At 46.0% G+C, this 27,524-nt stretch overlaps 5 protein-coding genes across 21 annotated transcripts; 2 read left to right on the forward strand and 3 right to left on the reverse strand.

The window, feature by feature from the left end:
- Nucleotides 1-41: 41 nt before the first annotated feature.
- Nucleotides 42-8,452, reverse strand: ebpl (EBP like). Its single transcript, XM_063877452.1, has 4 exons — nucleotides 3,929-8,452; nucleotides 3,783-3,855; nucleotides 3,560-3,698; nucleotides 42-399 (listed from the first exon to the last, which is right to left on the reverse strand). Exons 1-4 carry the CDS (start codon nucleotides 4,091-4,093, stop codon nucleotides 159-161), a joined length of 618 nt encoding a protein of 205 aa, XP_063733522.1. The 5' UTR covers nucleotides 4,094-8,452; the 3' UTR covers nucleotides 42-158.
- Nucleotides 4,720-15,586, forward strand: zdbf2 (zinc finger, DBF-type containing 2). Of its 17 annotated transcripts, none has more exons than XR_010165290.1 (10): nucleotides 5,400-6,166; nucleotides 6,546-6,624; nucleotides 6,725-6,752; nucleotides 6,869-7,520; nucleotides 7,665-7,739; nucleotides 7,824-8,184; nucleotides 8,254-8,396; nucleotides 11,514-11,842; nucleotides 13,837-13,935; nucleotides 14,006-14,142. XR_010165290.1 is itself a non-coding variant. In XM_063877446.1 (10 exons), exons 6-10 carry the CDS (start codon nucleotides 11,633-11,635, stop codon nucleotides 15,415-15,417), a joined length of 1,509 nt encoding a protein of 502 aa, XP_063733516.1. In that variant the 5' UTR covers nucleotides 5,985-6,166; nucleotides 6,546-6,624; nucleotides 6,725-6,752; nucleotides 6,869-8,184; nucleotides 8,254-8,396; nucleotides 11,514-11,632; the 3' UTR covers nucleotides 15,418-15,586. The 17 variants fall into 17 exon arrangements, 3 of the variants coding, with proteins under 3 accessions (XP_063733516.1, XP_063733517.1, XP_063733518.1); XM_063877446.1 differs by adding exons at nucleotides 14,416-14,563; nucleotides 14,701-15,586 and having other exon boundaries at nucleotides 5,985-6,166; nucleotides 6,869-8,184; nucleotides 14,006-14,340; XR_010165276.1 differs by adding an exon at nucleotides 4,724-4,992 and having other exon boundaries at nucleotides 6,013-6,166; nucleotides 6,869-8,184.
- A 2,982-nt stretch (nucleotides 15,587-18,568) lies between these two features.
- On the reverse strand, nucleotides 18,569-20,187 carry LOC134861157 (uncharacterized). Its single transcript, XM_063878184.1, has 3 exons — nucleotides 19,848-20,187; nucleotides 18,674-19,772; nucleotides 18,569-18,609 (listed from the first exon to the last, which is right to left on the reverse strand). The coding sequence occupies exons 1-3, from the start codon at nucleotides 20,028-20,030 to the stop codon at nucleotides 18,569-18,571; spliced, it is 1,323 nt and encodes a 440-aa protein (XP_063734254.1). The 5' UTR covers nucleotides 20,031-20,187.
- LOC134861158 (dystrotelin-like) lies at nucleotides 20,058-24,962 on the reverse strand. Its single transcript, XM_063878186.1, has 9 exons — nucleotides 24,933-24,962; nucleotides 21,917-22,094; nucleotides 21,591-21,676; nucleotides 21,203-21,282; nucleotides 20,872-21,140; nucleotides 20,627-20,738; nucleotides 20,380-20,504; nucleotides 20,207-20,306; nucleotides 20,058-20,114 (listed from the first exon to the last, which is right to left on the reverse strand). The coding sequence occupies exons 2-9, from the start codon at nucleotides 21,997-21,999 to the stop codon at nucleotides 20,058-20,060; spliced, it is 912 nt and encodes a 303-aa protein (XP_063734256.1). The 5' UTR covers nucleotides 22,000-22,094; nucleotides 24,933-24,962.
- A 1,450-nt stretch (nucleotides 24,963-26,412) lies between these two features.
- LOC134860686 (CD59 glycoprotein-like) lies at nucleotides 26,413-27,524 on the forward strand. The gene is made up of 4 exons (XM_063877455.1): nucleotides 26,413-26,623; nucleotides 26,973-27,074; nucleotides 27,170-27,243; nucleotides 27,318-27,524. The coding sequence occupies exons 1-4, from the start codon at nucleotides 26,575-26,577 to the stop codon at nucleotides 27,438-27,440; spliced, it is 348 nt and encodes a 115-aa protein (XP_063733525.1). The 5' UTR covers nucleotides 26,413-26,574; the 3' UTR covers nucleotides 27,441-27,524.

The following is a 27,524-nucleotide window of genomic DNA, read 5'->3' on the forward strand; positions in this document are numbered from 1 at the left end:
CTGGGGGGTCCGGCGTAGACCATATGAAGACAGGAGTCAGCTTAAATGAGGTCATTGTTTAATGTTGGTTATTACACGGCTGAGTTGAATACTGGACTCTGATTGGTCGATTTGGACATTCCAGAGGTTGTCGATAAGGCTGCTGTATCCCATCATCTCTACTTCCTCTTCCTGGTCTCCCCGCGCTTCGGTATATGCAGACTCCTCAGGGAGAACCATGACTGGACCAGCAGCAGAACTGGGACCAGGACCCAAATCCCGTTAAAGAACACCAGGTAGACCCACAGGTAGAGGGGGCGGGACGTGTCCAGGTGAGGACTGCCCATCAGCCAATCAGGACAGAAGGTCATCCAGCCCCCGTACAGCTCACACACACACAGCGCCACCTGCAGGAAGTGCCTGGAACACACATGTTATGATGTTAAAGTAAACCCTTTTGTAACGGCTCAGGTGAGGGTCTACCTGCAGCACTGGTCCTACCTACTGGTCCTACCTGAAGTAATGGTCCTACCTGTTGTACTGGTCCTATGTATAATGATGGTTCTACCTACCGGTCTTTCCTGTAGTCCTACCTGTAGCACTGGTCCTACCTATGGTCCTACAGTACTGGTCCTACCTGTAGCACTGGTACTACCTATGGTCCTACAGTACTGGTCCTACCTGTAGTACTGGTCCTACCTATGGTCCTACCTGTAGCACTGGTCCTACCTATGGTCCTACAGTACTGGTTTTACCTGTAGCACTGGTCCTACCTATGGTCCTACAGTACTGGTTTTACCTGTAGCACTGGTCCTACCTATAGTCCTACAGTACTGGTCCTACCTGTAGCACTGGTCCTACCTATGGTCCTACCTGTAGCACTGGTCCTACCTATGGTCCTACAGTACTGGTCCTACCTGTAGCACTGGTCCTACCTATAGTCCTACAGTACTGGTTTTACCTGTAGCACTGGTCCTACCTATAGTCCTACAGTACTGGTCCTACCTGTAGCACTGGTCCTACCTATGGTCCTACAGTACTGGTTTACCTGTAGCACTGGTCCTACCTATAGTCCTACAGTACTGGTCCTACCTGTAGCACTGGTCCTACCTATGGTCCTACCTGTAGCACTGGTCCTACCTATGGTCGTACAGTACTGGTCCTACCTGTAGCACTGGTCCTACCTATAGTCCTACAGTACTGGTTTTACCTGTAGCACTGGTCCTACCTATAGTCCTACAGTACTGGTCCTACCTGTAGCACTGGTCCTACCTATGGTCCTACAGTACTGGTCCTACCTGTAGTACTGGTCCTACCTATGGTCCTAGAGTACTGGTTTTACCTATGGTCCTACAGTACTGGTCCTACCTATGGTCCTAGAGTACTGGTTTTACCTATGGTCCTACAGTACTGGTCCTACAGTACTGGTCCTACCTATGGTCCTACAGTACTGGTCCTACCTATGGTCCTACAGTACTGGTCCTACCTGTAGCACTGGTCCTACCTATGGTCCTACAGTACTGGTCTTACCTGTAGCACTGGTCCTACCTATGGTCCTACAGTACTGGTCCTACCTGTAGCACTGGTCCTACCTATGGTCCTACAGTACTGGTTTTACCTGTAGCACTGGTCCTACCTATGGTCCTACAGTACTGGTCTTACCTGTAGCACTGGTCCTACAGTACTGGTTTTACCTGTAGCACTGGTCCTACAGTACTGGTCTTACCTGTAGCACTGGTCCTACCTATGGTCCTACAGTACTGGTTTTACCTGTAGCACTGGTCCTACCTATGGTCCTACAGTACTGGTCCTACCTGTAGCACTGGTCCTACCTATGGTCCTACAGTACTGGTCTTACCTGTAGCACTGGTACTACCTATGGTCCTACAGTACTGGTCCTACCTGTAGTACTGGTCCTACCTATGGTCCTACCTGTAGCACTGGTCCTACCTGTAGTACTGGTGCTACCTATGGTCCTACAGTACTGGTCCTACCTGTAGCACTGGTCCTACCTATGGTCCTACAGTACTGGTCTTACCTGTAGCACTGGTCCTACCTATGGTCCTACAGTACTGGTCCTACCTGTAGTACTGGTGCTACCTATGGTCCTACAGTACTGGTCCTACCTGTAGCACTGGTCCTACCTATGGTCCTACAGTACTGGTCTTACCTGTAGCACTGGACCTACCTATGGTCCTACAGTACTGGTCCTACCTGTAGCACTGGTCCTACCTATGGTCCTACAGCACTGGTCCTACCTATGGTCCTACAGTACTGGTCCTACCTGTAGCACTGGTCCTACCTATGGTCCTACAGCACTGGTCCTACCTATGGTCCTACAGTGCTGGTTTTACCTGTAGCACTGGTCCTACCTATGGTCCTACAGTACTGGTCCTACCTATGGTCCTACAGTACTGGTCCTACCTGTAGTACTGGTCCTACCTATGGTCCTACAGTACTGGTCCTACCTGTAGCACTGGTCCTACCTATGGTCCTACAGTACTGGTCCTACCTGTAGTACTGGTCCTACCTATGGTCCTACTTATGGTCCTACCTGTAGCACTGGTCCTACCTAAGGTCCTACAGTACTGGTCCTACCTGTAGCACTGGTCCTACCTATGGTCCTACAGTACTGGTCCTACCTGTAGTACTGGTCCTACCTATGGTCCTACAGTACTGGTCCTACCTATGGTCCTACAGTACTGGTCCTACCTGTAGTACTGGTCCTACCTGTAGTACTGGTCCTACCTATGGTCCTACAGTACTGGTCCTACCTTTAGCACTGGTCCTACCTATGGTCCTACAGTACTGGTCCTACCTGTAGTACTGGTCCTAGCTATGGTCCTACAGTACTGGTCCTACCTGTAGTACTGGTCCTACCTGTAGTACTGGTCCTAGCTATGGTCCTACAGCACTGGTCCTACCTATGGTCCTACAGTACTGGTCCTACCTGTAGCACTGGTCCTACCTATGGTCCTACAGTACTGGTCCTACCTGTAGTACTGGTCCTACCTATGGTCCTACTTATGGTCCTACCTGTAGCACTGGTCCTAGCTATGGTCCTACAGTACTGGTCCTACCTGTAGTACTGGTCCTACCTGTAGCACTGGTCCTACCTATGGTCCTACAGTACTGGTTTTACCTGTAGCACTGGTCCTACCTATGGTCCTACAGTACTGGTCCTACCTGTAGCACTGGTCCTACCTATGGTCCTACAGTACTGGTCCTACCTGTAGTACTGGTCCTACCTATGGTCCTAGAGTACTGGTTTTACCTATGGTCCTACAGTACTGGTCCTACCTATAGTCCTACAGTACTGGTCCTACCTATGGTCCTACAGTACTGGTCCTACCTATGGTCCTACAATACTGGTCCTACCTATGGTCCTACAATACTGGTCCTACCTGTAGTAGTGGTCCTACCTATGGTCCTACAGTACTGGTTCTACCTGTAGCACTGGTCCTACCTATGGTCCTACAGTACTGGTCTTACCTGTAGCACTGGTCCTACCTATGGTCCTACAGTACTGGTCTTACCTGTAGCACTGGTCCTACCTATGGTCCTACAGTACTGGTCTTACCTGTAGTACTGGTCCTTGAGCACGGCATGGATCAGAAGCAGACCCAGCATGGAGTCCAGCACTACGGTCAGGATCTCTATGGAGACGATGGTGGGGTCAGAAACCAGCCAGCGCCGGTCAGCCTTCCCGTACTCCTTCCCTTGGAACACACACAGGTCCTCACCTCAGAGATTCATTTATGATTAATGTCATTAATCAATAAATGAAAATATGATAAACTCACAGAGCTCTGCCAGTGGACCCTCAGACGTCTCCACCGCCCCCCCCCCCAGTGACATGTACACAAACGGACCCTCCTGAACATAAATCAAACATCAACAACAATAAAACAAAGTTTTCAACCTACTGTGAGATCCTGATTGGACCTACCATCGTCAGGTGGACGATGACGTCATAGAAGAGCCACAGCACCACCCACCTGTCCTGCACTAAGACCCGCCCCCCACACCTTTGGGTTAGCAGCCCGGCGGCTAACAGCTGCAGGCTACATGCTAACAGAGACCAGATGGAGACCACAGACATGCCTGAGTCCATGGCAGAGGAGCAGGAGAAGAAACTGTAGTTTTCTGGTGAAGAATCAAGCTGTGAGATTGGAGACGTCAGGTCCCGCCCCTAACCTCACTCTATTGGTTGTTCTGGTTCTAAACCCCGCCCAAGTCCTCCCATTGGCTGCTGAGATCAGCCCACCTCCCGACCCTGCCCCTTTCCAGAGAGTAACCAGAATCCACTCAGGTTAATAAATACTCTCATATATAAGTATATTTAGGTTTTTACGCTTTTGTATGGTTATACAAGTATATATGTAGACAGTTTATATTTATACATTAAATAACAGCCTTTTTGGGTTGAAACTGAAAGGATTGCTACGAACTAAAGATCATCAACATCTGAGTTTTACTAAATGCCTTTACAATCCGACAATATTATCAATATTAATGACATTATTTATTTCATAGATATCTTCTTCTAATTATTGAATTAATTAACTATTATATTAATTATCATTCAGGGGCGTCATTAGGCCTATTTTAGGGGGGCTTCAGCCCCCCTAAAATATTCTTAAGCCCCCCTAAATTATTATTATTATTATTTTTTTAAATGCCGACAAATTCAATATAATGTGGCCAGAATATGAGTTCACATAAATAATCACACAACCATTATTCACTTAAATATGGTCATAAATCTTAGTTTCCCTGTAGTGAAAGGTAGAGTCAGGGTCAGTGCGTCGTTATCCAATCCATTCCACCTGTTCATAGAGCACGCCCACATCACTGAAATCCAGTCCACGTTTTCACTGCAACCTAGGTTGCACTCGTCTCTGCATCTGGGTACCCGCAGCATGTACCGGGAGCGGAGCACACAGAGCCGACTAGAGCAGCATTAGCAGAAGAACGTGAACAAGAATGGATATAGGACATTTTTTCAAGAGAGTAAGTATTGATCACTGCTGTTGGTGACAATAAGTTAGCTCCAGTCCCCCAGCTAACAACAGAAAGTCCCATGTAATTAATGAACGAAATGCTCCCTGCTTGAGCAAAGATGTTGCAGTGTAGATGCAGGGCTACTAAAAGGCATCCAGGCACGCAGTCCGAAATCTGAGAACTTCTTGAGTGAATCACACTTGAATGAACTTGCAAAACACTACAGCACTGACCTGAAAACAGAGGAGGTTCTGGTGGCCAGAAACTTTCTTGCCCGGAAAACAGAGGCTGGATGTTCACCCAAAGATATGTTGACTGTGCACAACCTCCTTGATTCAGACATGTTTCCCTCCCTGAAGGCAACCTTCCAAGTTGCTTTAACAGTGCCTGTAAGCAGCTGCTCGTGTGAAAGGTCCTTTAGTGTACTGCGCCGGCTGCACTCCTGGCTACGCCAAACAATGGGTCAGAAAAGACTTCACAGTCTTGCAGTCATGTCAATTGAAAAAGACGCCCTTCAGCACCTGAATCACAACAGAGTGATAGAGGCCTTTGCCACCCTTAAAAACAGACGGCATTCTTTGATGCTTCCACCCACCAAGTAACTGCCAATTGTAGGCATGTTATTTTAAATGTACTTAGTGAGAACACAGCGCTCTTTGTTTTGCAGAGTTTTGGATAATACATGTGGGCTGTTAATGAATACGAAGCATTGGTTGAATAGGGCAGTGTAACTGTGTGATGGTTCTTTTGTTGTTGTTGATGCTGTGGACATACAGTACTTCCTGTGTTTGTTGTTGTACTGTATTAAAGATGTAATGGTGGCCCGAAACATTTACACAGTAAAGGATCTGTTAAATCTGTCCCAAAAGTGTAAGGCAATTTCTCAGTTTTTGTTAGCTGTTTGTGAAATTAAACGTTCGCTCACATCCTGTGCATCTCCTGGGGGCTTAGTCCCCCCTGTCCTTAAAACCTAGTGACGCCCCTGATTATCATTAACAATAAGAACCGTGAGCAGTTGTTGTTGTGCAGTTCTCTGGGCGGCCACTCGGCGCTGTGAAGCCGCCTCTACCTGAAATTCAGCAGCAGAAGAAGAGTCAAACCGGAAACTTAACAGATGAAGGAGCAGCGCGCGACGGAAGGAGACTTGATCGTGAAAGTAAACAACAACAAAGACCAGCTGCAGGTAAACAAACAACAGTAAACAGCTGATCAGTGGGGGGTGGGGGTCGGGTAGACCCTCACCTGAGCCAATCAGTGTCTCTGTAGCTCAGCGGACAGCAGGCTAAGGTTAGCTGCTAAGAACCTGAGCCCGAGTCTCAGCCAATCAGAGCACAGCTGTCCTGCTGCTCTGATTGGCTGAATGTATTATTATTATTAATACATTCATAAAGTGCTTTCTAAGTATGTATTTATTATTTCACACTATTTGTTGTTACGATCATGTTATTGTTGTTATTTAAGTATTATGTAGTCATTGTGATTATTATTTCTATTATTTAATGCATATTATTGTTATTATTATCAGTAGTTTTTGCTCTTATCATTTTCTAACCTCTCTTCAGGTTCATGGACTGGTTACAGTGGGTTACAGCATGGATCGCTCTGATTGGATGGGTGATTCACTGACGACTCTGTTTCGAGGTGGGTCCTCATGAACATGTCATGAACATGTCATGAACATGTCATGAACATGTCAGTATTATAAATCATGTTAATAACATTAACACTGATTGTGTTTCAGATTCGCAGGATGTCCGACTCTGATGAAGGTAAACAATCACCTGTGCAGTCATTACATACCTGTACATCACTTATACTGTGTGTGTGTGTGTGTGTGTGTGTGTGTGTGTGTGTGTGTGTGTGTGTGTGTGTGTGTGTGTGTCAGGTTACCAGAAGACAGCAGGATCCCCCAGCAGGTGAGTCTACCTGTAGATTAATATCATTATGTGTCTGTTAATGAGGTGTGTGTTAATAAGGTGTGTGTTAATGAGGTGTGTGTTAATAAGGTGTGTGTTGATGAGGTGTGTGTTAATAAGGTGTGTGTTGAGGTGTGTGTTAATAAGGTGTGTGTTGAGGTGTGTGTTAATAAGGTGTGTGTTAATAAGGTGTGTGTTAATAAGGTGTGTGTTAATAAGGTGTGTGTTAATAAGGTGCGTGTTGATGAGGTGTGTGTTAATGAGGTGTGTGTTAATGAGGTGTGTGTTAATGAGGTGTGTGTTGATGAGGTGTGTGTTAATAAGGTGTGTGTTGAGGTGTGTGTTAATAAGGTGTGTGTTAATAAGGTGTGTGTTAATGAGGTGTGTGTTGATGAGGTGTGTGTTGATGAGGTGTGTGTTGATGAGGTGTGTGTTAATGAGGTGTGTGTTAATGAGGTGTGTGTTGATGAGGTGTGTGTTGATGAGGTGTGTGTTAATGAGGTGTGTGTTAATGAGGTGTGTGTTGATGAGGTGTGTGTTAATGAGGTGTGTGTTGATGAGGTGTGTGTTAATAAGGTGTGTGTTGATGAGGTGTGTGTTAATAAGGTGTGTGTTAATAAGGTGTGTGTTAATGAGGTGTGTGTTGATGAGGTGTGTGTTGATAAGGTGTGTGTTAATAAGGTGTGTGTTGAGGTGTGTGTTAATAAGGTGTGTGTTGAGGTGTGTGTTGATAAGGTGTGTGTTGATGAGGTGTGTGTTGATAAGGTGTGTGTTAATGAGGTGTGTGTTAATAAGGTGTGTGTTAATGAGGTGTGTGTTAATGAGGTGTGTGTTAATAAGGTGTGTGTTGAGGTGTGTGTTAATAAGGTGTGTGTTAATAACGTGTGTGTTAATAAGGTGTGTGTTAATAAGGTGTGTGTTGAGGTGTGTGTTGATAAGGTGTGTGTTGATGAGGTGTGTGTTAATAAGGTGTGTGTTGATGAGGTGTGTGTTAATAAGGTGTGTGTTGATGAGGTGTGTGTTAATAAGGTGTGTGTTGAGGTGTGTGTTGATAAGGTCTGTGTTGATGAGGTGTGTGTTAATAAGGTGTGTGTTAATAAGGTGTGTGTTGATGAGGTGTGTGTTGATGAGGTGTGTGTTGATGAGGTGTGTGTTAATAAGGTGTGTGTTGATGAGGTGTGTGTTAATAAGGTGTCTGTGTGACAGGATCTGTGTGGATCCAGGTCCCTCCAGCAGGCGGGGTTACTGCGGGTTTTGCAGGGTTCTCTACACCCACCTGAACCAGGTAAGCCTGGGTCGTGTGACTTAAGCCGTCCTATCAGGGTCCATGTTAACCACCTGTCTCCTCCCTCAGCACCTGTGCAGCCTGCGACACCTGGACGCTGTAAGAGCGTCGTCCAGAGGAAGCTCCGCCTCCTCCTACTCCAGCACCAGCCTATTGGAGCGCTTCCTGCAGGACGTCCTACAACACCACCCGCACCTCTACAACGACCCCAGGTAACCAGATCAAACACCTCTACAACGACCCCAGGTAACCAGATCAAACACCTCTACAACGACCCCAGGTAACCAGATCAAACACCTCTACAACGACCCCCAGGTAACCAGATCAAACACCTCTAAAACGACCCCAGGTAACCAGATCAAACACCTCTACAACGACCCCAGGTAACCAGATCAAACACCTCTAAAACGACCCCAGGTAACCAAATCAAACACCTCTAAAACGACCCCAGGTAACCAGATCAAACACCTCTAAAACGACCCCAGGTAACCAGATCAAACACCTCTAAAACGACCCCAGGTAATCAGATCAAACACCTCTAAAACGACCCCAGGTAACCAGATCAAACACCTCTAAAACGACCCCAGGTAACCAAATCAAACACCTCTAAAACGACCCCAGGTAACCAGATCAAACACCTCTAAAACGACCCCAGGTAACCAGATCAAACACCTCTAAAACGACCCCAGGTAACCAGATCAAACACCTCTAAAACGACCCCAGGTAATCAGATCAAACACCTCTACAACGACCCCAGGTAACCAGATCAAACACCTCTACAACGACCCCAGGTAACCAGATCAAACACCTCTACAACGACCCCAGGTAACCAGATCAAACACCTCTAAAACGACCCCAGGTAACCAGATCAAACACCTCTACAACGACCCCAGGTAACCAGATCAAACACCTCTAAAACGACCCCAGGTAACCAAATCAAACACCTCTAAAACGACCCCAGGTAACCAGATCAAACACCTCTAAAACGACCCCAGGTAACCAGATCAAACACCTCTAAAACGACCCCAGGTAATCAGATCAAACACCTCTAAAACGACCCCAGGTAACCAGATCAAACACCTCTAAAACGACCCCAGGTAACCAGATCAAACACCTCTAAAACGACCCCAGGTAACCAGATCAAACACCTCTAAAACGACCCCAGGTAACCAGATCAAACACCTCTAAAACGACCCCAGGTAACCAGATCAAACACCTCTAAAACGACCCCAGGTAATCAGATCAAACACCTCTACAACGACCCCAGGTAACCAGATCAAACACCTCTAAAACGACCCCAGGTAACCAGATCAAACACCTCTAAAACGACCCCAGGTAACCAGATCAAACACCTCTAAAACGACCCCAGGTAACCAGATCAAACACCTCTAAAACGACCCCAGGTAATCAGATCAAACACCTCTAAAACGACCCCAGGTAATCAGATCAAACACCTCTAAAACGACCCCAGGTAATCAGATCAAACACCTCTAAAACGACCCCAGGTAATCAGATCAAACACCTCTAAAACGACCCCAGGTAACCAGATCAAACACCTCTAAAACGACCCCAGGTAACCAGATCAAACACCTCTAAAACGACCCCAGGTAACCAGATCAAACACCTCTAAAACGACCCCAGGTAACCAGATCAAACACCTCTAAAACGACCCCAGGTAACCAGATCAAACACCTCTAAAACGACCCCAGGTAATCAGATCAAACACCTCTACAACGACCCCAGGTAATCAGATCAAACACCTCTAAAACGACCCCAGGTAATCAGATCAAACACCTCTAAAACGACCCCAGGTAATCAGATCAAACACCTCTAAAACGACCCCAGGTAACCAGATCAAACACCTCTAAAACGACCCCAGGTAACCAAATCAAACACCTCTAAAACGACCCCAGGTAACCAGATCAAACACCTCTAAAACGACCCCAGGTAACCAGATCAAACACCTCTAAAACGACCCCAGGTAACCAGATCAAACACCTCTAAAACGACCCCAGGTAATCAGATCAAACACCTCTACAACGACCCCAGGTAATCAGATCAAACACCTCTAAAACGACCCCAGGTAATCAGATCAAACACCTCTAAAACGACCCCAGGTAACCAGATCAAACACCTCTAAAACGACCCCAGGTAATCAGATCAAACACCTCTAAAAACGACCCCAGGTAATCAGATCAAACACCTCTAAAACGACCCCAGGTAACCAGATCAAACACCTCTACAACGACCCCAGGTAATCAGATCAAACACCTCTACAACGACCCCAGGTAATCAGATCAAACACCTCTAAAACGACCCCAGGTAACCAGATCAAACACCTCTAAAACGACCCCAGGTAACCAGATCAAACACCTCTAAAACGACCCCAGGTAACCAGATCAAACACCTCTAAAACGACCCCAGGTAATCAGATCAAACACCTCTAAAACGACCCCAGGTAACCAGATCAAACACCTCTAAAACGACCCCAGGTAACCAGATCAAACACCTCTAAAACGACCCCAGGTAATCAGATCAAACACCTCTAAAACGACCCCAGGTAACCAGATCAAACACCTCTAAAACGACCCCAGGTAACCAGATCAAACACCTCTAAAACGACCCCAGGTAATCAGATCAAACACCTCTAAAACGACCCCAGGTAACCAGATCAAACACCTCTACAACGACCCCAGGTAATCAGATCAAACACCTCTAAAACGACCCCAGGTAACCAGATCAAACACCTCTAAAACGACCCCAGGTAACCAAATCAAACACCTCTAAAACGACCCCAGGTAACCAGATCAAACACCTCTAAAACGACCCCAGGTAATCAGATCAAACACCTCTAAAACGACCCCAGGTAACCAGATCAAACACCTCTAAAACGACCCCAGGTAATCAGATCAAACACCTCTAAAACGACCCCAGGTAATCAGATCAAACACCTCTAAAACGACCCCAGGTAATCAGATCAAACACCTCTAAAACGACCCCAGGTAATCAGATCAAACACCTCTAAAACGACCCCAGGTAACCAGATCAAACACCTCTAAAACGACCCCAGGTAACCAGATCAAACACCTCTAAAACGACCCCAGGTAATCAGATCAAACACCTCTAAAACGACCCCAGGTAATCAGATCAAACACCTCTAAAACGACCCCAGGTAATCAGATCAAACACCTCTAAAACGACCCCAGGTAATCAGATCAAACACCTCTAAAACGACCCCAGGTAATCAGATCAAACACCTCTAAAACGACCCCAGGTAACCAAATCAAACACACCTGTGTGTTTGATCCACCTGTCTTTGTGTCCTTCAGGCCACCTCACCCCGACCTCCCGACAGTCTCTGCCCCCTTGCCTTTGAGGGAGGAGCCAACCAATCAGATAGGTGGGCATCTGGGTCAGGAGAGGCTGTCTGCACCAATCAGAGAGCAGCATGGAGGGCCTGCCTCCTATGCACAGAACCTGCCCCCCGTCCACAGAAAGGCCCACAGGAAGACCAACAGGAGGAAAACAAGTGACTCCTCCACCCCCCCTCCCCCTTTGGGGCCCTGGAAGTGCTGGCAGCAGGAGAGGAGCGGGGGGGCTTAAAGCTGAGGTGTTCTCTTCAGACCAGAGCGACTCCATGGATCAAACCATTGAGCAGGTGAGTCTGTTAGGTGTGTGTCAAGTGTCTCAGGTGTTCTCCGTCAGCTGTTCTGTGTTTCAGGTGATCCAGATCTTCTCAGGTGTTCTCCGTCAGCTGTTCTGTGTTTCAGGTGATCCAGATCTTCTCAGGTGTTCTCCGTCAGCTGTTCTGTGTTTCAGGTGATCCAGATGTTCTCAGGTGTTCTCTGTCAGCTGTTCTGTGTTTCAGGTGATCCAGATCTTCTCAGGTGTTCTCTGTCAGCTGTTCTGTGTTTCAGGTGATCCAGATGTTCTCAGGTGTTCTCTGTCAGCTGTTCTGTGTTTCAGGTGATCCAGATCTTCTCAGGTGTTCTCCGTCAGCTGTTCTGTGTTTCAGATGATCCAGATGTTCTCTGGTGTGGTAACAGGTGTTCTGTGTTTCAGGTGATCCAGATGTTCTCAGGTATGGTAACAGGTGTTCTGTGTTTCAGGTGATCCAGATGTTCTCAGGTGTGGTAACAGGTGTTCTGTGTTTCAGGTGATCCAGATGTTCTCAGGTGTGGTAACAGGTGTTCTGTGTTTCAGATGATCCAGATGTTCTTAGGTGTGGTAACAGGTGTTCTGTGTTTCAGGTGATCCAGATGTTCTCAGGTGTGGTAACAGGTGTTCTGTGTTTCAGGTGATCCAGATGTTCTCAGGTATGGTAACAGGTGTTCTGTGTTTCAGGTCATCCAGATGTTCTCAGGTGTGGTAACAGGTGTTCTGTGTTTCAGATGATCCAGATGTTCTCAGGTGTGGTAACAGGTGTTCTGTGTTTCAGGTGATCCAGATGTTCTCAGGTGTGGTAACAGGTGTTCTGTGTTTCAGGTGATCCAGATGTTCTCAGGTGTGGTAACAGGTGTTCTGTGTTTCAGGTGATCCAGATGTTCTCAGGTATGGTAACAGGTGTTCTGTGTTTCAGGTCATCCAGATGTTCTCAGGTGTGGTAACAGGTGTTCTGTGTTTCAGATGATCCAGATGTTCTCAGGTGTGGTAACAGGTGTTCTGTGTTTCAGGTGATCCAGATGTTCTCAGGTGTGGTAACAGGTGTTCTGTGTTTCAGGTGATCCAGATGTTCTCAGGTGTGGTAACAGGTGTTCTGTGTTTCAGGTGATCCAGATGTTCTCAGGTGTGGTAACAGGTGTTCTGTGTTTCAGGTGATCCAGATGTTCTCAGGTATGGTAACAGGTGTTCTGTGTTTCAGGTGATCCAGATGTTCTCAGGTGTGGTAACAGGTGTTCTGTGTTTCAGGTGATCCAGATGTTCCCAGGTGTGGTAACAGGTGTTCTGTGTTTCAGGTGATCCAGATGTTCTCAGGTGTGGTAACAGGTGTTCTCTGTGTTTCAGGTGATCCAGATGTTCTCAGGTGTGGTAACAGGTGTTCTGTGTTTCAGGTGATCCAGGTGTTCTCTGTGTTTCAGGTGATCCAGATGTTCTCAGGTGTGGTAACAGGTGTTCTGTGTTTCAGGTGATCCAGATGTTCTCAGGTTTGGTAACAGGTGTTCTCTGTGTTTCAGGTGATCCAGATGTTCTCAGGTGTGGTAACAGGTGTTCTCTGTGTTTCAGGTGATCCAGGTGTTCTCAGGTGTGGTAACAGGTGTTCTGTGTTTCAGGTGATCCAGATGTTCTCAGGTGTGGTAACAGGTGTTCTGTGTTTCAGGTGATCCAGATGTTCTCAGGTGTGGTAACAGGTGTTCTGTGTTTCAGGTGATCCAGGTGTTCTCAGGTGTGGTAACAGGTGTTCTGTGTTTCAGGTGATCCAGATGTTCTCAGGTGTGGTAACAGGTGTTCTGTGTTTCAGGTGATCCAGGTGTTCTCAGGTGTGGTAACAGGTGTTCTCTGTGTTTCAGGTGATCCAGATGTTCTCAGGTGTGGTAACAGGTGTTCTCTGTGTTTCAGGTGATCCAGGTGTTCTCAGGTGTGGTAACAGGTGTTCTGTGTTTCAGGTGATCCAGATGTTCTCAGGTGTGGTAACAGGTGTTCTCTGTGTTTCAGGTGATCCAGGTGTGTTGTCACGGCTCCTCGGACAGCTTCAACTTCAGCCTCCCAGTCTCCATTGAGACACAGAGTGAGGGATGGGACTTACCTGTGCAGGTAGATGCAGCAAAACTAGCAGGTACGATGTTGTTCACACAAACTCCTCTTACTGTGTGTCCATCCACAGCGAGGCCTGGAGGACACACCTGGCCAGGTTAGCAGGGAGGATTTGTGCCAGCTGACGGAGGTTCAGGTCCACCTGACGGAGGCTCACCTACAACAGCACATGTACTCTGCCCGGTTAGACTCCGCCCTCGAGGGGGGCGGGGCTTGGCAGGATGAGGGCTTTCTGTCTCTACCCATAGAGGAAGTGCTGCCGGCCCCCCAACATATCCCAGAATCCTTCAGGGGAAAGAGCTGGACCCAGATTCACATGGAGGACGAGGAGCGGGTGGAGAGGCTGGTGAGGCAGTTCAGGGGAGGGGCCTTCCTCTGCTACTTTGACTCTGAGTCATTGGCCAGGTAACAGACACCTGTATACACACACCTGTACACACACTCACCTGTACATACTCACCTGTACACACTGACCCTCAGGTATGGGAGGAGGCGAAATCAGATCCAGAAAGGTGGAGGTGAGAACCTGGAGGCGGAGTCTGACCCCGGCTTCCTGCCCCTATTGGATGGCAATGAGCAGGTGTGTGTCGGGAGGAGGCTGGGCCTCAGAGTGGCGTCCAGGTGCCAGGTGAGACAGAGGGGGGGTTCATTGTGAAGGGGAGACAGGGGAGACAGGGGAGGAGGGGTTTAAGGTAAAGGTGAGACGGAGTGGGGGGGTTCAGGATGAAGAGTAGATGTCCTCCTCACCTGTGCTTGTTCATGCAGGTGGTGAAGGTGAGTCGCAGCACTCAGACCGTCCGGTTGGTAGTCCCAGCTGTCCGTCAGTCAGAGGCCCCGCACCCAGAAGTCCCAGCTGTCTGTCAATCCGAAGCCCCACCCTCTGTAGTCCCAGCGGACAATCAGGAAGCAGAGAGGACCCCTGTGTCATGGCGCTGCCTCCCTGCAGAGTATTGCGACATCCTGACTCCTCTGCAGCCACGCAGTTCCCTGATCTACCTGTTGGGCCCCGCCCCCCCTCACTCCCCAGCTGCAAACCCCGCTACCACACACACAGGGTATGCCCCCCGGCGCTGCAGGAGGAGGTGGCGGCCGCTGGCCTCACAGGGGTCCAAACTCAAATACAAACCACTTCCTATGCGCTTCTACAACCCAACCAGCAACCGCATCCTGAAGCATCCCCCACCCTCCAGAGGCCCCGGCCCCCCCAGAGGCGCGGTCCCCTCATGTCCCTTTCCTCCTTGCGTTCGTCAGCTGTTCCGTAGTCTGAGTCCGGACCTGAACGCTGAGGGGGAGGGGCCCTCCAGGGTTAAAACCCCACCCCCTCACAGAGGGGGAAGGAGGACACAGCCCCAGCCCCCACTCAGGAGAACAAGGTCTCAGGCTTCCGCCCCCCCTCCCAACAGAGAGGGTCTGCGCCGACCCCACCCCTCCTCACCCTGCAGGGGGAGGGGCCGCCGGGGCAGCAGGGGGGGAGGCGGGTAACTGCCCTTCACATTAAAATGTTATATCTGTATTCTCTGTGAGAGGTCATATAATTAATAATGAATTACTATTCGGGGGGGGGGTCTTTATTATGTTTATAAAGCTTTACAGGAACTCTGGACATTTCATAAAGTTATTGTTTCACAACTATTAAAAATCAGGAACAGTTTGACTCTTATTTCTCTGGAAATGATGTGCACACACTTCATCATCCTCTCAGCTGGAACCCCTGCGCTCAGGTGGAACCCCTGCGCTCAGGTGGAACCCCTGCGCTCAGGTGGAACCCCTGTGTTCAGGTGGTACCCCTGCTCTCAGGTGGAACCCCTGCTCTCAGGTGGAACCCCTGCGCTCAGGTGGAACCCCTGCGCTCAGGTGGAACCCCTGCGCTCAGGTGGAACCCCTGCGCTCAGGTGGAACCCCTGCGCTCAGGTGGAACCCCTGCTCTCAGGTGTTACCCCTGCGCTCAGGTGGAACCCCTGCGTTCAGGTGGTACCCCTGCTCTCAGCTGGAACCCCTGCTCTCAGCTGGAACCCCTGTTCTCAGGTGGTACCCCTGCTCTCAGGTGGAACCCCTGCTCTCAGCTGGAACCCCTGTGCTCAGCTGGAACCCCTGTGCTCAGCTGGAACCCCTGTGTTCAGGTGGTACCCCTGCTCTCAGGTGGAACCCCTGCGCTCAGGTGGTACCCCTGCTCTCAGCTAGAACCCCTGCGCTCAGGTGGTACCCCTGCGCTCAGGTGGTACCCCTGCTCTCAGCTGGAACCCCTGCTCTCAGGTGGTACCCCTGCTCTCAGGTGGTACCCCTGAACCCCTGCGCTCAGGTGGAACCCCTGCGCTCAGGTGGAACCCCTGCGCTCAGGTGGAACCCCTGCTCTCAGGTGGAACCCCTGCGCTCAGGTGGTACCCCTGCTCTCAGCTGGAACCCCTGTGCTTAGCTGGAACCCCTGTGCTCAGCTGGAACCCCTGCTCTCAGGTGGTACCCCTGCGCTCAGGTGGTACCCCTGCGCTCAGCTGGAACCCCTGCGCTCAGGTGGTACCCCTGCTCTCAGCTGGAACCCCTGCTCTCAGGTGGTACCCCTGCTCTCAGGTGGTACCCCTGCTCTCAGGTGGTACCCCTGCTCTCAGGTGGTACCCCTGCGCTCAGGTGGTACCCCTGCGCTCAGGTGGTACCCCTGCTCTCAGCTGGAACCCCTGCGCTCAGGTGGAACCCCTGCGCTCAGGTGGTACCCCTGCTCTCAGCTGGAACCCCTGCGCTCAGGTGGTACCCCTGCGCTCAGGTGGAACCCCTGCGCTCAGGTGGTACCCCTGCTCTCAGCTGGAACCCCTGCGCTCAGCTGGAACCCCTGCGCTCAGGTGGTACCCCTGCGCTCAGGTGGAACCCCTGCGCTCAGGTGGTACCCCTGCGCTCAGGTGGTACCCCTGCGCTCAGGTGGTACCCCTGCGCTCAGGTGGTACCCCTGCTCTCAGCTGGAACCCCTGCGCTCAGGTGGTACCCCTGCTCTCAGCTGGAACCCCTGCGCTCAGGTGGAACCCCTGCTCTCAGCTGGAACCCCTGCGCTCAGCTGGAACCCCTGCGCTCAGGTGGAACCCCTGCTCTCAGCTGGAACCCCTGCTCTCAGCTGGAACCCCTGCGCTCAGGTGGAACCCCTGCGCTCAGGTGGAACCCCTGCGCTCAGGTGGAACCCCTGCGCTCAGGTGGAACCCCTGCGCTCAGGTGGTACCCCTGCGCTCAGCTGGAACCCCTGCGCTCAGGTGGAACCCCTGCTCTCAGCTGGAACCCCTGCTCTCAGCTGGAACCCCTGTGCTCAGCTGGAACCCCTGTGCTCAGCTGGAACCCCTGCTCTCAGCTGGAACCGCTGCGCTCAGGTGGAACCCCTGCGCTCAGGTGGAACCCCCCACCTTCATACTTGATGATAATAAACAGTTGTGTACCTTAATGTCTGTAATGTTTATTTAGGGTTGACGATGTGTTCAGTCGGTTCTCACGGCCTCCACCAGGCGGAGGATCGAATCGCCCACTTGCTCTGCTATCAGCAGAAGCCCCACCCACTTCTTCTCACCTGCACACAGGTAGTCAGCAACAAATAACTAACAAAATAAAGCTCCATGTTCCCACGCTACAGATATAATAACGTGATCAAATACAAAGTTACTCATTAAAGACTCACCTGTCTGTCTCTCTGTCCACCTGTCTGTCTGCATCTCCGTCTTCAGTCTGTCTGCTGTCTGCTGCAGCAGCTGCTCCAAACTACATGTCCCACAATCCCTCTCTCCCTGTACCCCCGCCTCCTGAGCTACATCTCCCTGTACCCCCCCCTCCTGAGCTACATCTCTCTGTACCCCCCCCTCCTGAGCTACATCTCCCTGTACCCCCCCCTCCTGAGCTACATCTCCCTGTACCCCCCCCTCCTGAGCTACATCTCCCTGTACCCCGGCCTCCTGAGCTACATCTCCCTGTACCCCCCCCTCCTGAGCTACATCTCCCTGTACCCCCCCCTCCTGAGCTACATCTCCCTGTACCCCCCCCTCCTGAGCTACATCTCCCTGTACCCCGGCCTCCTGAGCTACATCTCCCTGTACCCCCCCCCTCCTGAGCTACATCTCCCTGTACCCCCCCCTGCTGAGCTACATCTCCCTGTACCCCCCCCTCCTGAGCTACATCTCCCTGTACCCCTGCCTCCTGAGCTACATCTCCCTGTACCCCCCCCCTCCTGAGCTACATCTCCCTGTACCCCCCCCCTCCTGAGCTACATCTCCCTGTACCCCCCCCCTCCTGAGCTACATCTCCCTGTACCCCGGCCTCCTGAGCTACATCTCCCTGTACCCCCCCCTGCTGAGCTACATCTCCCTGTACCCCCCCCCTCCTGAGCTACATCTCCCTGTACCCCTGCCTCCTGAGCTACATCTCCCTGTACCCCTGCCTCCTGAGCTACATCTCCCTGTACCCCCCCCTCCTGAGCTACATCTCCCTGTACCCCCCACTCCTGAGCTACATCTCCCTGTACCCCCCCCTCCTGAGCTACATCTCCCTGTACCCCCCCCCTCCTGAGCTACATCTCCCTGTACCCCCCCCTCCTGAGCTACATCTCCCTGTACCCCCCCCTCCTGAGCTACATCTCCCTGTACCCCGGCCTCCTTAGCTACATCCTGTTGTCCTATCGGACAACAGCTAGGATCCTCCTCTCTGTCGCAGTGGCTGTAAAGTGATGGAAGAGTGTGCTGGTGCATTGTGGGGGATGGAGTTTGTAGTTCTTCCTCACTCCTCTCGACCTCTGTCCTCAAAAAAACATCTTCCTTTTCCTCCTCCTCTTCGTTTTCCGTGTCAGAAACTGGCGTCAGGTTTTGTCTCTCCATGGCGTTCTCCATGGTGAGCGTGTTCCCCATGGTGAGCGTGTTCTCCCTGGTGAGCGTGTTCTCCCTGGTGAGCGTGTTCTCCCTGGTGAGCGTGTTCTCCCTGGTGAGCGTGTTCTCCCTGGTGAGCGTGTTCCCCATGGTGAGCGTGTTCTCCCTGGTGAGCGTGTTCTCCCTGGTGAGCGTGTTCTCCCTGGTGAGCGTGTTCTCCCTGGTGAGCGTGTTCTCCCTGGTGAGCGTGTTCTCCCTGGTGAGCGTGTTCTCCCTGGTGAGCGTGTTCCCCATGGTGAGCGTGTTCCCCATGGTGAGCGTGTTCCCCATGGTTAGCGTGTTCTCCATGGTGAGCGTGTTCTCCATGGTGAGCGTGTTCTCCCTGGTGAGCGTGTTCTCCCTGGTGAGCGTGTTCTCCCTGGTGAGCGTGTTCTCCCTGGTGAGCGTGTTCCCCATGGTGAGCGTGTTCCCCATGGTGAGCGTGTTCTCCCTGGTGAGCGTGTTCCCCATGGTGAGCGTGTTCCCCATGGTTAGCGTGTTCTCCCTGGTGAGCGTGTTCCCCATGGTGAGCGTGTTCTCCCTGGTGAGCGTGTTCTCCCTGGTGAGCGTGTTCCCCATGGTGAGCGTGTTCCCCATGGTGAGCGTGTTCCCCATGGTGAGCGTGTTCTCCCTGGTGAGCGTGTTCTCCCTGGTGAGCGTGTTCTCCCTGGTGAGCGTGTTCCCCATGGTGAGCGTGTTCCCCATGGTGAGCGTGTTCTCCCTGGTGAGCGTGTTTTCTCTGGTAGGCGTGTTCTCCTCGATCAGCGTGTTCTCCCTGCTTAGCGTGTTCTCCTCGATCAGCGTGTTCTCCCTGCTTAGCGTGTTCTCCTCGATCAGCGTGTTCTCCCTGCTTAGCGTGTTCTCCTCGATCAGCGTGTTCTCCCTGGTTAGCGTGTTCTCCATGATTAGCATGTTCTCTGTGTTGACCATGTTCTCTGTGTTGCTGGCGTGTTGTCGAGCCTCCATGTTGGTCACAGCCTGAAAAGGAATATCAGTCAGAGGAGAAAAACTACGCCTCCCATGGTGCACCTGCTCTGTGTACATGTATTTTACCTGAGTGAGTTTGCGCTGCAGGTGCAGGTTGTTCTCTCTCAGCGTCGCCATGGTGACCTCCATCTCCGAACACCTGTCCTCCAGAACGCCCTGCTCTGATTGCACGGTCAGACGCCACACCTGCAGCTGCTGCTCCATCAACCTGAGGAGGTAGAGAAGGAGAGGAGGAGTGGATAAGAGCATGAGGAGGAAGAACAGGAAGTACTTTTCTCACCATTTGTCTCTCTGTAGGTTCCTGACTTCAGTCAACAGGACAGACGCCTTCAGCTGATCAACAACAACAACAACAACAACATTTGAATTCGATGGAGTATTATGATGATTGTTGACATGAATTCATTGTTTAATTGATTGTTTACCTGCGGAGGCTCCTCCTCCGTCTGCAGAGCTTTGGAGGAGCAGATGGGAGGATGCACTGATGCATCCTGGGAGACTGAGTCTTCAGACAAGGGCGGGGGGCTGATGAACGTAATAAGCCCATGAATAACGAACAGTTTACTAACAACGTTAACGAGACACTCACCTGACTCACCTGTCCTGAGGCCGCGCCCACTCCAGGCCCTGCATCCTGTCCTCCATCCTCTGGGTCTGTCTCTGTGGCAACAGTGTGTAACGAGCACTGTGTGCTAACGACGACAGAGACTCCCTCCAGGTGGGCTGAGACAGTCAATGACTCAGTGTTATTTACCTGGGTGTGTGTGTGTGTGTTCATCTAACACACGATGTATTTATCTGACAGCAGAAGAAGAAAGCCTCAGTGTGTGTGTGTGTGTGTGTACCTGAGAGCAGAACTCCAGCACAGGATGGTGTGTTTTATGTTTCCTTGTGTGTTTGTCCGTCAGGTAGCAGCTCTGACACAAGTGTACGTTCACACACTTCATACAGCGATACCTGAACACAAAAAGAGCGCTCTGATTAGCTCACAGTAAATAAAGCGTTCTGATTGGCTGACAGTAAACGAAGCGTCTGATTGACTGATTAGCTCACAGTAAATGAAGCGTTCTGATTGGCCGCTGTGGCTCACCTGAGGCCAGTGAAGGGGCGGGTCTTGCAGGTGTGGCAGCAGACAGCGTGGCGGACGTCCTGACTGATGAACAGGCGGTACAGAGTGGGTAACCATAGCAACAGCAGAGGCTCGCCCCGTAGCCATGACAACACGTGTTCTCTGCTGGCCGTGTCGCCATGACGACCTCCAATCAGCAGTCTGCTTCCTGTTCTCACCCCATCGAAACAAGAGCTCACCGCCGCCTCGACGTCCCCGAACGATCCTTCTTCCTGCAGCGCCGCGGGAACCTGAACACATCACAGGATGAGAGCAGCAGAGGGGCATACTGGGAAATGTAGTGTGTTCTTACCTGGCTCAGATCCTGAAGCAAAGCCTTTAGACCAGAGCGGCTGACGAAGCCGGAGCCGCGCTGCGCTACACCCACCAGAGCTACACACAGAGTATTTTATTGTGAAGGAGACATACTGAACACCAGGCTTTTATTGTGAAGGAGACATACTGAACACCAGGCTTTTATTGTGAAGGAGACATACTGAACACCAGGCTTTTATTGTGAAGGAGACATACTGAACACCAGGCTTTTATTGTGAAGGAGACATACTGAACACCAGGCTTTTATTGTGAAGGAGACATACTGAACACCAGGCTTTTATTGTGAAGGAGACATACTGAACACCAGGCTTTTATTGTGAAGGAGACATACTGAACAACAGTCTTTTATTGTGAAGGAGCCTCACCTGTGTACTTCCTGTGAAGAGTTTCTGCTGAAAGGGCGATCAGAGACGTCTGAAGAGAGGCAGATGAAATAAATCCAGATCCGCTCCTGAATAAATCGTCCGATAATATATAAGTACAACATAAATAATAATAATAATAATAATAATAATAATATATAATTAATAAACAATAATAATAAATATTTATATATATATATATATATATATATATAATATTATTATATATATATATATATATATATATAATATAAATATAGATAAAAGAATGTTCAATAAATACTATAACATATAAGATTACAGACTGTGTAATGTTGTTGTTTACAGACCGGTCGTTGATCAGGAACATCAGGCTGCACGTTTCCTCCAGAGTCACATGACCAGGCACTTCCTGCCCCACGCTGCGGAACATTCTGTTCAGAGCCCGGGTCACTTCCTGTCTGTCCAAGCGGACTTCCTGTCTGTTAGGGAGTGCCACGGAGACGTGTCGACAAAACACGACGTTTACTGGAGACAAAATATAGGAGATGTTATCAAAAACAGGGGGGTTACTATTTCATAAATATAAACGATAACCATGACAAATAATAATGAATAGAAACAATAAAACCTATAAATGGTAATATTAAAATATAAATAATAATGAATAGAAACAATAAAACCTATAAATGGTAATATTAAAATATAAATAATAATGAATAGAAACAATAAAACCTATACATGGTAATATTAAAATATAAATAATAATGAATAGAAACAATAAAACCTATAAATGGTAATATTAAAATATAAATAATAATGAATAGAAACAATAAAACCTATACATGGTAATATTAAAATATAAATAATAATGAATAGAAACAATAAAACCTATAAATGGTAATATTAAAATATAAATAATAATGAATAGAAACAATAAAACCTATAAATGGTAATATTAAAATATAAATAATAATGAATAGAAACAATAAAACCTATAAATGGTAATATTAAAATATAAATAATAATGAATAGAAACAATAAAACCTATAAATGGTAATATTAAAATATAAATAATAATGAATAGAAACAATAAAACCTATAAATGGTAATATTAAAATATAAATAATAATGAATAGAAACAATAAAACCTATACATGGTAATATTAAAATATAAATAATAATGAATAGAAACAATAAAACCTATAAATGGTAATATTAAAATATAAATAATAATGAATAGAAACAATAAAACCTATAAATGGTAATATTAAAATATAAATAATAATGAATAGAAACAATAAAACCTATAAATGGTAATATTAAAATATAAATAATAATGAATAGAAACAATAAAACCTATAAATGGTAATATTAAAATATAAATAATAATGAATAGAAACAATAAAACCTATAAATGGTAATATTAAAATATAAATAATAATGAATAGAAACAATAAAACCTATAAATGGTAATATTAAAATATAAATAATAATGAATAGAAACAATAAAACCTATAAATGGTAATATTAAAATATAAATAATAATGAATACAAACAATAAAACCTATAAATGGTAATATTAAAATATAAATAATAATGAATAGAAACAATAAAACCTATAAATGGTAATATTAAAATATAAATAATAATGAATAGAAACAATAAAACCTATAAATGGTAATATTAAAATATAAATAATAATGAATAGAAACAATAAAACCTATAAATGGTAATATTAAAATATAAATAATAATGAATACAAACAATAAAACCTATAAATGGTAATAGTAAAATATAAATAATAATGAATAGAAACAATAAAACCTATAAATGGTAATATTAAAATATAAATAATAATGAATAGAAACAATAAAACCTATAAATGGTAATATTAAAATATAAATAATAATGAATAGAAACAATAAAACCTATAAATGGTAATATTAAAATATAAATAATAATGAATAGAAACAATAAAACCTATAAATGGTAATATTAAAATATAAATAATAATGAATAGAAACAATAAAACCTATAAATGGTAATATTAAAATATAAATAATAATGAATAGAAACAATAAAACCTATAAATGGTAATATTAAAATATAAATAATAATGAATAGAAACAATAAAACCTATAAATGGTAATATTAAAATATAAATAATAATGAATAGAAACAATAAAACCTATAAATGGTAATATTAAAATATAAATAATAATGAATAGAAACAATAAAACCTATAAATGGTAATAGTAAAATATAAATAATAATGAATAGAAACAATAAAACCTATAAATGGTAATATTAAAATATAAATAATAATGAATAGAAACAATAAAACCTATAAATGGTAATATTAAAATATAAATAATAATGAATAGAAACAATAAAACCTATAAATGGTAATATTAAAATATAAATAATAATGAATAGAAACAATAAAACCTATAAATGGTAATATTAAAATATAAATAATAATGAATAGAAACAATAAAACCTATAAATGGTAATATTAAAATATAAATAATAATGAATAGAAACAATAAAACCTATACATGGTAATATTAAAATATAAATAATAATGAATAGAAACAATAAAACCTATAAATGGTAATATTAAAATATAAATAATAATGAATAGAAACAATAAAACCTATAAATGGTAATATTAAAATATAAATAATAATGAATAGAAACAATAAAACCTATAAATGGTAATATTAAAATATAAATAATAATGAATAGAAACAATAAAACCTATAAATGGTAATATTAAAATATAAATAATAATGAATAGAAACAATAAAACCTATAAATGGTAATATTAAAATATAAATAATAATGAATAGAAACAATAAAACCTATAAATGGTAATAGTAAAATATAAATAATAATGAATAGAAACAATAAAACCTATAAATGGTAATATTAAAATATAAATAATAATGAATAGAAACAATAAAACCTATAAATGGTAATATTAAAATATAAATAATAATGAATAGAAACAATAAAACCTATAAATGCTAATATTAAAATATAAATAATAATGAATAGAAACAATAATACCTATAAATGGTAATAGTAAAATATAAATAATAATGAATAGAAACAATAAAACCTATAAATGGTAATATTAAAATATAAATAATAATGAATAGAAACAATAAAACCTATAAATGGTAATATTAAAATATAAATAATAATGAATAGAAACAATAAAACCTATAAATGGTAATATTAAAATATAAATAATAATGAATAGAAACAATAATGTTAAAATATAATGATAATGGTAATGATAAATCATCCGAAATAGAAGTAATAGTAATAATAACACAAATAAATAGTAATGTTAACTGCAGCAGTGTTTCTGAAGGTGCTGCAGCTTCAGGGCAGTTCTGTAGACGGACGAACGGATTCCATTAAATCCTTCTGAAGAAACAAATGAATATAATCAATAAATAATACATGTTTAACACACACACATATATGTATAGTTATGGGTTAGGGTTAGGGTTAGGGTTATATATATACATATATGTATACAGTGTATATGTGTCATTACTTACCCAGGCTGTCAAGGTCCATGACGACTGAAACACAAATATATGAACAAACTTTATTTATAAACTTTATAAAAACAGACTCTTATAAAACACAAACTGAAGTCCTTCGGAGCAGCTGAGACATGGAGGATAAACAAACATCATTAGAAAGATATAAGTACGTACGGTCCGTGGTGTTCCTCGTGCCTTTGTGCAGCGTCTGAATAATTGATGACAGTTTCCTGTTTCACCTGTCGACCACCTGCTGTCTGACAGCCAATCAGCAACCAGCACAGCAGTGACCCCACACCCTGTGAGACAGACACATCAATTATATTTATAACTCGGGATAAGGATGGTTTTTCTAAATAAAAGCCCCAGAATGGTAAAAGGAAGCTCAGGATAAGGATGGTTTTTCAAAATAAAAGTCCCAGAAAACTTCAATGCAGCTACTGCGATCTTTAGTAACTTAGCATCAGCCAAACCAAAAGACCAGAGTGTCATGATCCTTGTTTCGTGTTGGTCTTTGTGTTGTGTTTTATTTTTGAAATGCTTTCCCCTCTTCTGTCACGTTAAGCTTCACTTCCTGTCTGCGTTTCCCTCCTGTGCCTGATTGTGTCATTGTGTTCACCTGTTGCCCCTGTGTTTCTCCTCCCCCTTCCAGCTGTCTCTTGTCTTGTGATTACCCATGTGTATTTAGTCCCTGTTTCCCTTTTGTCTGTTGTTTGGTTGTCGTCATTTCTTCCCTGATCTTGTCCTTGTTACCTGCCTGTTCCTGTCGCCCTTCATGTCTGGAGCTCAGTGTTTTTCATGTCCTGTGTTACCCTGCTTCGTGTTTTCATCAACAGCTTTTGAATAAAGCTCTCTTTTTGTTTTTCACCCTTACCTGCTTCCCCTGGATTTACTGCACTTGGGTCCAGTTTCCCCAACCTGACACAGAGACTCCCAACTTTCTAGTTTTGTGTGTGTGTGTGTGTGTGTGTGTGTGTGTGTGTTTTACCTACCACATACATGTTTGTTTCCTGATAAAAATACTCACATAATAAATCTACCTCAGTGATCAGCTGATGGTGTGATGAGGCTCAGTGTTTGGATGAGACCTCTCTGTGTGTGTGTGTGTGTGTGTGTGTGTGTGTGTGTGTGTGTGTGTGTGTGTGTGTGTGTGTGTGTGTGTGTGTGTGTGTGTGTGTGTGTGTGTGTGTGTGTGTGTGTGTGTGTGTGTGTGTGTGTGTGTGTGTGTGTGTGTGTGTGTGTGTGTGTGTGTGTGTGTGTGTGTGTGTGTGTGTTCGTTCATTGTCTCATTGTCTCTTGTGACAGAGGCTCTTTGTGGGTCTGGGGTTGTTTAAGGACGAGACACTGAGGCTTTCTTCTTCTGCTGTCAGATAAATACATTGTGTGTGTGACACACACACACTTATTTACCCCCGCTCTCTTCTCTGTCCTCAGATGTGAAGATGAAGTTCTCTCTCGCCCTGCTGCTCTGCGCCGCCGTCCTCTCAGTCGGTACGTTACCTGCTTCATATTTATTAAAATATAGAAACATATTAAACTGTAACTCATGTCTAACTCTTTTTTCAATATTTTATAAAACAGTTTTCTGAATAAATCAAACATTCAATATCTTTTAACTTTTGAACACTCTGTTTGTTGATCATCAACTACTTCATATTTCTGCCGAGCGTTTGGATAGTTTCAGATATTAATCTCAATCAGCTGTCCATTAAAGGATAACCTTTCTCTCCACTGTTTTAGCTCCTCTGTAGAGATCATCAACTATATTCTGTGTGTGTGTGTGTGTGTGTGTGTGTGTGTGTGTGTGTGTGTGTGTGTGTGTGTGTGTGTGTGTGTGTAGGCGCAGCTATCCGCTGCTACAGCTGTAAGGACTACAGCGGCAGCTGCTCCAAGCAGAGAGACTGCAGCTACGACGACGCATGTCTCACCCTCAGTGAGAGGGGTCAGTGCTGACCTGTACACACACCTGTAAACTGTAAAAGAACATTTCTTACCAAACAGACGCCTGTTAAAGTGTGTATTTGTGTGTGTGTGCAGGAGGGATGACTTTCCGTCAGTGCCTGAAGTACACAGACTGCGAGTACAGCCGGCTGTCTCAGATGTTTCCACAGGTAAATGCTAATGCTACATGCTAATGTAGTCTGGTGTAAAGATGATAATGCTAATGCTAACTGTGTTTTTGCAGGTGTCGAGTTTCACCTTTAAGTGCTGTAACTCGGACCTGTGTAACTCCGCCCCCTCGGCTGCAGCGAGCTCTGTGATTGGTCTGCTGGCCTCAGCTGGCGTCCTCTGGTGGTGCGTTCACTGATCGGCGCGCCCTGTGGCTGAAACACGACACAGCAGTTTCTCTAACATTGATATTTCTTGTAAAGACGTGATGTTTATGCTTTTT

The sequence above is a fragment of the Eleginops maclovinus genome, chromosome 24, assembly GCF_036324505.1.
Source record: "Eleginops maclovinus isolate JMC-PN-2008 ecotype Puerto Natales chromosome 24, JC_Emac_rtc_rv5, whole genome shotgun sequence".
NCBI classification, from domain to species: domain Eukaryota; kingdom Metazoa; phylum Chordata; class Actinopteri; order Perciformes; family Eleginopidae; genus Eleginops; species Eleginops maclovinus.

What these genes read in the sequence shown, in the direction of transcription:
- LOC134861157 (XM_063878184.1), bottom strand. Translation starts at nt 20,030, where the DNA reads ATGCTCTTATCCACTCCTCCTCTCCTTCTCTACCTCCTCAGGTTGATG. An exon ending in TGCAGCGCAAACTCACTCAG is followed by an intron (nt 19,773 to 19,847) that starts GTAAAATACATG and finishes ATTCCTTTTCAG; the next exon opens with GCTGTGACCAACATGGAGGC. An exon ending in GAGGACAGAGGTCGAGAGGA is followed by an intron (nt 18,610 to 18,673) that starts GTGAGGAAGAAC and finishes ATCACTTTACAG; the next exon opens with CCACTGCGACAGAGAGGAGG.
- LOC134861158 (XM_063878186.1), bottom strand. Translation starts at nt 21,999, where the DNA reads ATGTTCCGCAGCGTGGGGCAGGAAGTGCCTGGTCATGTGACTCTGGAG. An exon ending in TCTTCACAGGAAGTACACAG is followed by an intron (nt 21,283 to 21,590) that starts GTGAGGCTCCTT and finishes CTCTGTGTGTAG; the next exon opens with CTCTGGTGGGTGTAGCGCAG. An exon ending in CGCCCCTTCACTGGCCTCAG is followed by an intron (nt 20,739 to 20,871) that starts GTGAGCCACAGC and finishes TTTTGTGTTCAG; the next exon opens with GTATCGCTGTATGAAGTGTG.
- zdbf2 (XM_063877446.1), top strand. Translation starts at nt 11,633, where the DNA reads ATGGAGGGCCTGCCTCCTATGCACAGAACCTGCCCCCCGTCCACAGAA. An exon ending in GATGGGACTTACCTGTGCAG is followed by an intron (nt 13,936 to 14,005) that starts GTAGATGCAGCA and finishes GTCCATCCACAG; the next exon opens with CGAGGCCTGGAGGACACACC. An exon ending in GAGTGGCGTCCAGGTGCCAG is followed by an intron (nt 14,564 to 14,700) that starts GTGAGACAGAGG and finishes TTGTTCATGCAG; the next exon opens with GTGGTGAAGGTGAGTCGCAG.
- ebpl (XM_063877452.1), bottom strand. Translation starts at nt 4,093, where the DNA reads ATGGACTCAGGCATGTCTGTGGTCTCCATCTGGTCTCTGTTAGCATGT. An exon ending in GGGTCCACTGGCAGAGCTCT is followed by an intron (nt 3,699 to 3,782) that starts GTGAGTTTATCA and finishes GTGTGTTCCAAG; the next exon opens with GGAAGGAGTACGGGAAGGCT. An exon ending in CTCAAGGACCAGTACTACAG is followed by an intron (nt 400 to 3,559) that starts GTAAGACCAGTA and finishes TGTGTGTTCCAG; the next exon opens with GCACTTCCTGCAGGTGGCGC.
- LOC134860686 (XM_063877455.1), top strand. Translation starts at nt 26,575, where the DNA reads ATGAAGTTCTCTCTCGCCCTGCTGCTCTGCGCCGCCGTCCTCTCAGTC. An exon ending in CGCCGCCGTCCTCTCAGTCG is followed by an intron (nt 26,624 to 26,972) that starts GTACGTTACCTG and finishes GTGTGTGTGTAG; the next exon opens with GCGCAGCTATCCGCTGCTAC. An exon ending in TCTCACCCTCAGTGAGAGGG is followed by an intron (nt 27,075 to 27,169) that starts GTCAGTGCTGAC and finishes GTGTGTGTGCAG; the next exon opens with GAGGGATGACTTTCCGTCAG.